The following is a 9177-nucleotide window of genomic DNA, read 5'->3' as shown; positions in this document are numbered from 1 at the left end:
TTTCTTTTGTTATCACTATTCATTGAGAAAATAAAAGTGAGTACCAAATAGTATTACTGTTACTTTTGCAATTCCATTTTCATCAAACTGATTACTATTCGTCAAGATCTTTTCAGTATCGCTAATAGCGAAAATTATATATTTTATTTTTTTATCATCTAAACTTTAGCATGGGATTCTTTAGAGACTTCGAAGCTTGAACTCCTGACATTTTGTGTCACAGTCCGATATCTCAGTCTCATAGCTACCCCCTGACACACGCATATTTTAACTCCAACTTTAACTCGATTTCTGTGCTAGAATACTGCAACTGTCACTGGATATAGATCGTTGTTTTCTGTCTCTCTTTATTATAAAAACCAGCTTATGAGAAAAATAATTGCAGTTTAAGAATTCTATTGTGATTGTAGCTGTACTCAGTTGACGGGAAAGCTTTTTAATAATGGAAGGGTAGGAATCAATATTTTTGTTTCAATTTTTCTTGAATTATTTGAATTTTCATTAATGTTTGTACTTACTGTTGTTTTAAAGAGACTGGTTTTATATTTTTGAGAAATTTTAATGGATTTTAAATTTAAGTTCTTTGTCGCTTCAGAAATTTAAAAAATAATATTTTCTCTTGAATAGTTTATGTAGTCGTGGAGACTTTTATTTTAAAGTCTTTATTTTCAATACTTGGATACCATTTTTGTTCTAATTTTTTTAAATCGTTCATAATGCAAAAAGAACTCTTAACTCATATTAAAGGCTTTTTAGCGTAATGTTTTTTTTGTAGAGACAATTTTGAGTTCGATCTTTTTGAAAAGTTTTTTAAAGTTTAATTCTAATTTATGGTGAGTGGTTTTGAAGTAACTTGTGATTGTAATTTCTATGTATTGAAGTTTGCTTCATTGAGGTACACTTGCAGTTGGGCTAGCAAATATAATGACAATTTGAATTTGTTTTCTTTTTTAAAGATGTGCTTGGTGCTAACGCTTTCTTAAGTTCTTGAAATTATTTTTAGTGCTGATTAAATACTCAGCTTAATGTAATTGCTCCAAGTCATAATTTTTTTGTATAAAGATTTTAACAAGTTTCTTAACACTAATAATTCGATCGATCATTAAAAATAGCTTATGTCAAGAGCAGCAGGACAATTGGGTTTAACAAATTTGTTGAATACTTCAGCTGGCCAACTTAACCAACAGCTTAAACCAACCCTCTCGTCCATGCTTAAGTAAGTTGACAGTTAAGAACACACAAATGAATATTAAGTTTCTTCATTGCGAACAACATTTTGCATTATGATCGTAATCTAGGTCTTAATCTTGAGGTATGAAACATAATTTGCAGTTTGTGATTAGACTGCCCATCTGTGTGCATGGTATGGTTAGAAAACCAGGTAACACTGACTTAAGCATTGCTGTATAGGGCTGCAGTTACTTGGGATCTGTAGATTGAGTTTGCTATAAGGATAAATTAGACTGACCAGTCTGTTTCAGCAAACCTTTTAGTCTTAAATATTGTAATGTTTTTTCTATAATGGAGATTTCGGTTTTCGGCGTATTTGAAACATTCTGAAGTACGACTTGTATACTTCATACTATTCATTTCTTTTAAGAGGATTTTTAATGAATACGGATTTCAAATATCCGGGAAACTATAGTCAACCTGAATTTTGTACCAGCTTTTATTGCTTGGGGAGAATTTCTTGAGTGTCGGTATACAAATGCACCTTAAGACTTTGCCCCTCTCACTTCTAGTTGCTTTGTAATTCGAAAAATAACTTAATAAAGTAATTATCTCTTTTCATAATTTGTTCCAATTTAAGTGCTTATGTAATCAATCTAGTGTTTGTCTTATAGAAACTCGTATATATATATAACTTTATACCTAAAATGCTGGGAGAGGCCAGAGCGGCTCCTTGGGCAGTTTGGTATCTATTCCTCAACCCTAGATAGGTTTGGGTATTGTATACACTTTGGTGTATGGAAGGTACCCCAGTTTCATTAAACAAGATTATTTTATATCTAAGCCTTATTTTTAGAGAAGGCAACTAAACTATTTTAACCAATGTATGCGTATAATTGAAAAATCAGTGTTCCGTTTAAATATTTTAACTAAATCTAGTAAAATACCATAAATTCCATTAAATCTATGTATTTGTAAAATTAAGATATTCTAAGGTTATAATTTAAGAATTCTATTTTCATTGCTTAATTGATCTACATAATCTGTGAACGGCCAGACTGGGCTTCGACTATCTTTTTAGGTATACAATAATGTTCTGTTTCTAATGTTAATTGATTCTTCATTCTAATGTGTTAATGTTAAGCCTTTAGCTATTAATACGATGAGCAGTTTAAGTCTGACTGCTTCACCTGATTTTCTTCAATATTCATTTTATTTGCTCCTAATAAAAATCTCGTTTAGAATATCCTGAATAATTTTAGTTTATATATTGAAACTTATGGAGAATCTTGATTCTTTGTGCTCATAATTTAAATGTTTCAAACTTCCGTAGATCTAAGACAGTCTCAATAAGCTTCGAACATGTTGATCCAACTGGTGAAGTAAAAGATAAGAAGAATCCTATAATTTTCCTGCATGCAATGCTTTGCTCAAAGAAAATATGGGGTGATGTTCCTCAAACTGTGGCAAATAACACAGGAAGACGAGTAAGTAACAAATTTTAGTTGTTTGCAGTCTTTAATGCTATGTAGATCTATGAAAGTATTGCATGAAAGATCAAATTAATGATTGTGAGAACCAGATATTCGCCATAAATGAATAAACTAACAGATAGAAATTTCTTGTTAATATACATATTATATTTTGTTAGCTATTAAAAATTAACTGAATGTAGTGTGCTTTGAACCGTAAATATTAACCGTTGATATTTGTTATCAGGAATTATAACAGCCAAACAATTTGCCATGCGTGGTATCTGTAACAAAGCAAATTTCGATTTGTTTAAATTTGAATATTCATAAATAGATAAGATTTTCTTGCTTATGTTTTAAATTTCTTTTGAAGATCTAGTTCCAACTTATAGTGGCACGCTGTTACTAAAATATAAAAATTACGAAAGTAATTGGTTTGAATATAAATTCTTAGAGTTTTATCGTAAAGATTGTCTAAACCGGTGTGTAAATTATATTTGAGTAACTTTCGAATATGTAAACTCTTGATCGAATTTTTTCCAAAGCTGTTCTCAACGCAAACGTTTACGTTGCTTTACTAATTTTTGATTGTGGTTTAATGTTAAATAGTTTAGTGTCGAAACTTTCAGTTTAGGTATCTGTTACATTACTTAACAGAGTAACAAAATTTAGGATTGCTTCAATAGGTTGTTTATCTTTATGAAACTATGATTAATTATAAAAGGAAATTGCAGTTACTAGATGTTATCATTACATTCTATAATTAACTATAGGCTGTAATCAAAAATTATCGTTCACAAACTTTGCTGTTTACATACACTTAATATAGCTAAAAAGTTCCTTAAATCAATTGGTAACGAAAACTATATTTTTGGGCATTTGAATGTTAAATATCAATCATATTAAGTAGTCCTAAGGAACTATTTCTTCCTCATAGATTTAAAATACAGCTACTCCTGTAGCAGTTTAGATACATAGATCACTAATTTTAAGATACGATTACTTTACTTCTGTAATCTCCCTGAATATCTAAGAACAAATTTAAGTATAAAAATTATATTTTCTGATACAAAAGGCATTGTATTAACTCACAAAGTAAATTTAATCAACACATTTTTCTGGTCCTTAAATTTCTGTTTTAATTTTTCGTGCTTCATAATTTCTAATTTAAAGCATTAGATCAGTTCTCCAAAAACACTACAGGCTAAAATGTATTATATGACCTGCTTTAATGAAGATGAAAGACTGTATCAAAATGAAATCGGAAATACTATTCTATTAATGAAGTCTTACACATTAGAAGTCCTAATTGATATCTCTTGAAAAATAGTTTTGCATTTAATATTTTAATGAATGTATTTTCTGAAATTAATCAACGTCTTTTAGAATTTTGAATAGTTTGCCGAAAATTTTCGAAATTCATAACTATTAAAATGCTTCATATTGAATTAGAAGGCTCCATTAACATAATACAGATTAGGTTTTTAATTGATCTCTTGTTTAACAGCAGAGTTATTAAATTATAATTTTGATTACAGGATGAAACTGATTTAGGCGAATTCAGGAAAAGACAATAAGTAAATAACAATTAGAATAATAAATTCACTTTGTGGATTTACGGAAAAGCTCTTGAAGCAACTTAAACCAAATTTGTTTCATTTTAATTTAGAAGTCAGAAAAATTCTAGCAGAAGACAAAATTTTTTTTAAAGATATGTGCACAGCAATACAGCACTTAATCAGGGGACATACTGACTGCCAGCACGCAGGAGCCTTTAGTTTTTGGTAGTACCACTGAAGACAGAAAGGCTCCTCTGTGTTGGCAGGCAGTGTGTTCCCTGATTAACTGCTGTCTTGCTAACACACATCTTAATTGTTTTTTACTTTTCTGCTAGAATAGCACTTCTGACTTCTGAATTATAATTTTGCTATCTGGCTGTTATCCAAGATTTTTACTGTGTAATTGAACGAAAATTTTAGTTTTAGAATGCGAAATTTTATATAAAAGCACACTACTTTTAGAGCTTGTGTTATTTCCTAATTTTGCTAATAATTCGGAAAGCAGATAAATTTCTGTAGAGATACTACTTGATAAGACTTAGTTTATGTTCTGCCTTTCAGGTTTATACTTATGATGCCAGGAATCATGGTGAGACAACACATGCCGACGAGTCTGATTTCAGTTTCAGCTTTAATGTTGACGACCTCTTTCTATTGATGGATCAAATTAAAACTGAAATGCCAGAACATCCGGAACAGTTTATTTTAGTAGGTCATGATATGGGTGGAATAACTGCCATTAGAGCTGCTCTAAAAGAGGTATATTTAATCATTTTATATAATTTATATTCCTTGGACGTGGCAGACATTAACTTTTTGAGTCTTGCACGAGCGATTTAACTTTTCACTAGATTCCTGTTACATTATTGGCATATAAATTAATAGTTGGCTATTTAATTATTAGATCTTAATTGTTGTAATTCTTATTCCAAAATGTTTAGAGTTCCTATTTGGAATATTTAATGCAGTTTAAACATGGCCCAGTGATCTGTATTCTATTTGTAACAGTCTTTGAGGCGAATGAGTTCAAAGCTTTGCCCTTACTCTTTTGTACTGCGATTTGTATTTGAATATTTAAATATTATGAGCAGCAAATCTGGTTTTGATCCAGTGACTATTCTAGTAAAATTTAAACTAGTTCTTCCCATTATGAATGTGCAATGTTTATGGTACTGAAGCAAATACAAATACATACTCTTCGCATTACTTAAAATCTGATCCTGATATTTGCCGGAAATAGCCTTCTCAATTAAAGTGTATAGTTTAAAAAGTGCTTATTTTTCCAGATGAGTAAATTTTCAGATTTCATTTAAAAATGTCTTTGAATATGTTCAAATTGCCGTTTTGGTAAGCCGAGAGATTTATAGAATCGCTAGGTTTAAAACCCCAAAATTTAGCTTTTAACAAGAGTTTTCAATACTTGCACCAAGTACTGCTTCGAAATATTTAAGTTTCTAAACGTAAAAGACTAGTATGGATTATCAATGATATTAAAAACTAAGAAAGTAATAAATAGTATTTTGAAGTTTTATTCGAACTATTGAAATTCGATATACTTTGACTTCTAGGCTTTTATCATTAAATCTCGGTGAGTGATAAAAGTAGCGTGGTCTGTTACATTAATATGCACAATCGTCTGAGAGGTTGGGGTTGTAATTTTTTTATACAATTGACTCATTTTAGCAAATCCTTGCAACCTAATAAATGCCTGCTATAATAGCCATACGTGATAAACGCTTTGCATATTAGCCACTCAGTTTTTTTCTTCCAAATAAACTACTCAGCAAGCATTTCAAAATTAAGGAAACAGATTAATCGTGCCTCTCAAAGTTAAGTAAAGTAAGCAGACTGTGTACAAAAATCTGCTTTTACTATCAACCGCTTTTTATGCATTAAATATTGAATATGCATTGTAGACAATCTTTCCTCAAAAGGTCTAAATTTTATAAGCTCGCTCTCGAGCAGGCGTCAAATGCTTATGTGTTGCCTTATATAAAACTTAATATTTATAGTGAAGTTTTTAAAAGTTAAACTTAATTGATAGCGATAAGGATAATTTCCTATTTGATTTGTTATTGGTCTAAAAAGTTCCTCAAAGAATAAGTATTCTTTCATAGTTTGCAGAATCTGTACTTTGGTTAAACTAGTTTTAAGAATTTAGATTACCTGAATTTTAAAAATCTTCCCTTTCAATATGACTGCAAATGTTCTAGCGTATAGCTAGAATGTATATTTTGAAAGCAAAATATCCGGTGTCTTCGTCCGGTTTCGTCGGTTTTGTCATACAGACATTCCGAATATTGTTATACAGACGTTATATAATATCCGGTTTTGTTATACAGACATTTTGGGGTAAAAAACGAGGAAATGAGCTGTCTGAAACCAGAGTAACGGCTGTTGTAGATATCTTAAAATTTTAAGCATATGATCATCATAGTCTGAGCACGATCGTTAAATTAAAAGTGCGGAGACTTGGTAAAACTAGTTTATTTTCAACAAAAGCATTGAAGCAAACTTTACTCCACATCAAATTAAGTCAAGTTTAATTTTCAAAAACGTTAAACGGCGAAATTTCTTGAAATAGATTTGCAACAAGCTAACAAAAGATTTTAAGGCATTTAAAATCTAGATGGTAGTAATGCTGAACTTTTTTTCTTTTTAGCCTGCTAAATTTGAGATGGTATTTATTGTCGAAATGTATGCGAAGCCAGTATCTAATGAACTGATTAAACGTACAAAAGAGTTCATGACTACGTGGACAAATTGCGTCCAAGAACTTCCTGAAGGTACCCCAAAAGAGGATGTCACAAAATTGAGTGTGGAAAGTCTATATGGAAAACTGGAACAGTGGATGGTAGGTTTAATTCTATACTAGTTTTCTCTGCAAAAAGTGAGAAATTAAATGGTGAAATCGTGGACTACGTTTTAAACTTTAACAATCAATTCTATTTTTTTGTATGTGGTATGCTTTTTTAGCGAGTTAAAATTTCTCTCTGCTGAACTTATTTAATTGATTAGACCTTTAAAAGTATTTAAAATGTCAGGACTATGAAATTCAAAGCTTAAATATATGGACATTTAGATGTGATATTTAAATTTCTGTGACTCGGATTTCCTTTAAACGATTGTACAATAAAATGAGAACGCATTAGATCTGGTTTAATTTTCAAATTGTTAAACGCGTGTAAATTATTTAATTTAAATTTCTATTTAAAATTCTTAATCTTAAGAGCTAGAATACTTTTTTAAACTGTTCCTTGTAAAATGACTTCAACTTCTAAGCAAATGTCAAATTCTTTACAAAATCTAAACTTTTTAACTTTAGAAGGCAAAAACTATTGAACACTGTAATCACGTTTCAACTGCCAGTCGAAAACTTTACCATAAAACAGGGCGGAATACAAAAAGAATAACTTAACGAAAGACTAAAAATATTCAATTTATCTATTAAAATTCATACTCTATTGGTCTCATATTAGTTTAGATCAAAAATACGAAAATTGATAGTAGCAACAGAATCTTAGCATAGAATTGATCGTAGCAATTTTTATTAAAATGAATTTCATTTAGCTGATTAACATATTTATCTGAAAGTGCTTTTGATCAACTGTTTCTAGATTTTTGTATCAGACCAACTTTCGTAAGGTGTTTGTATGCAGCTTTTGATCTTTTCACCCCCTATTTTAGTCTAAATCTGTTTGCAGTGAACGATTTTCGTCATTTTTAGTCTTTGGAATTTTTTGTTTACAGAAAGAGGATAACGAGAAGGCTTCTTACCTGAAAGGAAAGTTTGAATACAAGGGATCTGGAAAAGCCTGGGATGCATGCTACAATACAAATGCTCTTGTTAAAGCTCTGGAAGACCTTGAGAAACACCAAGAGGACTACCAGGGAGTTTATGATGGACCCACTTATTTTCTTTATGGCACCAAATCTCACTATGGAGTGTAAGTGCGATAGTTTTGTAATGGGTTTTATTCCAAATATGAAATTGGTTTTGAAAGTTTCGCATTGAACAGAATCAGAATTTAAGGGAGCATAATCATGGTTTTAATTCTATAAAAATCAATCTCTACGTTATACGAATCGTAGTCTAGCTTGTCAGCATGCTTTTAGATAAATTACTAGGATGCGTTAACAGTTTGCTTTATGCTTCAGTAAGCTATTCAAAAGTGCTATGAAAGAATAAAACTCAAAGCAGAACATCACCAGTTTTGGTGTTCTGCTGAATTGTTATTAGAAAGGAACAGCATTTTGGGAATCAGGGATAAAAATTTTAATTTATTAATTTATTGCCTTTGTCTTTGAAATAGAATTAATTTGAAATTTGAAGGGAAGATAAGAAAAAATTAAAGTTCTGTTCCATAATAAGTTTAAATCTACTAGTAATTTGTTTTCATATTTAATGCCAAAAACGCGCATGTCTTCAAGACTTAAGCTCTACAGTTATTCTGAATAACTAATTTTAAGTCCTGTGATAATGTATTTTGTGAATGAGTAAACAAGACCTATTTCTATCTTTTTATTACAGGAATGATGCTAAGGACTCCATGAAGAAACACTTTCCAAAAGCCGAATTGGTACCATTTGTGGAAGGATCACACATTTTTGTTACTGACAAGCCTGCTGAACTGGCTAAGGTGATTGGAGAGAAAATAAACTCTGTCTAAAAGTTAAAAATTTAAGTAGTCCTATATAACTGTGTGGTTTTAAGTTTGTTCACTAAGCAGAGCTGCAATGTATTATATAAATTGATTAAAGTATATTCATTCAAAACTTTGTTTTTATTTTGTTTAAATGTTCAGAATATAACTATTATATGAATGGTTTCGTGGATTTGCTGCAATTCACATATTCTGTGTCGAACTATTTTTTTATTTTAGCTTGTTTGAATTCGCACTCTCTAATACTAAAAGGTTTTTAATACTTTTGAATGATTTTCTCATTAACTAAATGTTAATCGCCACTCTAAACCA

The 9177-nt window shown here is 30.4% G+C and overlaps 1 protein-coding gene across 1 annotated transcript; it reads left to right on the top strand.

Moving 5' to 3' along the window:
* Window positions 1–396: 396 nt before the first annotated feature.
* On the top strand, window positions 397–8977 carry LOC147806213 (sn-1-specific diacylglycerol lipase ABHD11-like). Its single transcript, XM_016053141.4, has 6 exons — window positions 397–450; window positions 2504–2657; window positions 4763–4960; window positions 6864–7055; window positions 7952–8148; window positions 8733–8977. Exons 1-6 carry the CDS (start codon window positions 443–445, stop codon window positions 8869–8871), a joined length of 888 nt encoding a protein of 295 aa, XP_015908627.3. The 5' UTR covers window positions 397–442; the 3' UTR covers window positions 8872–8977.
* The last annotated feature ends 200 nt before the right edge of the window (window positions 8978–9177 follow it).

This window comes from Parasteatoda tepidariorum, chromosome 8 (genome assembly GCF_982258835.1).
Source record: "Parasteatoda tepidariorum strain Cologne lab strain chromosome 8, Ptep-v5.0, whole genome shotgun sequence".
In the NCBI taxonomy this organism is placed as follows: Eukaryota; Metazoa; Arthropoda; class Arachnida; order Araneae; family Theridiidae; genus Parasteatoda; species Parasteatoda tepidariorum.
The sequence above is the reverse complement of the archived record's forward strand: the minus strand, read 5'-3'. Positions and strand labels throughout refer to the sequence as shown.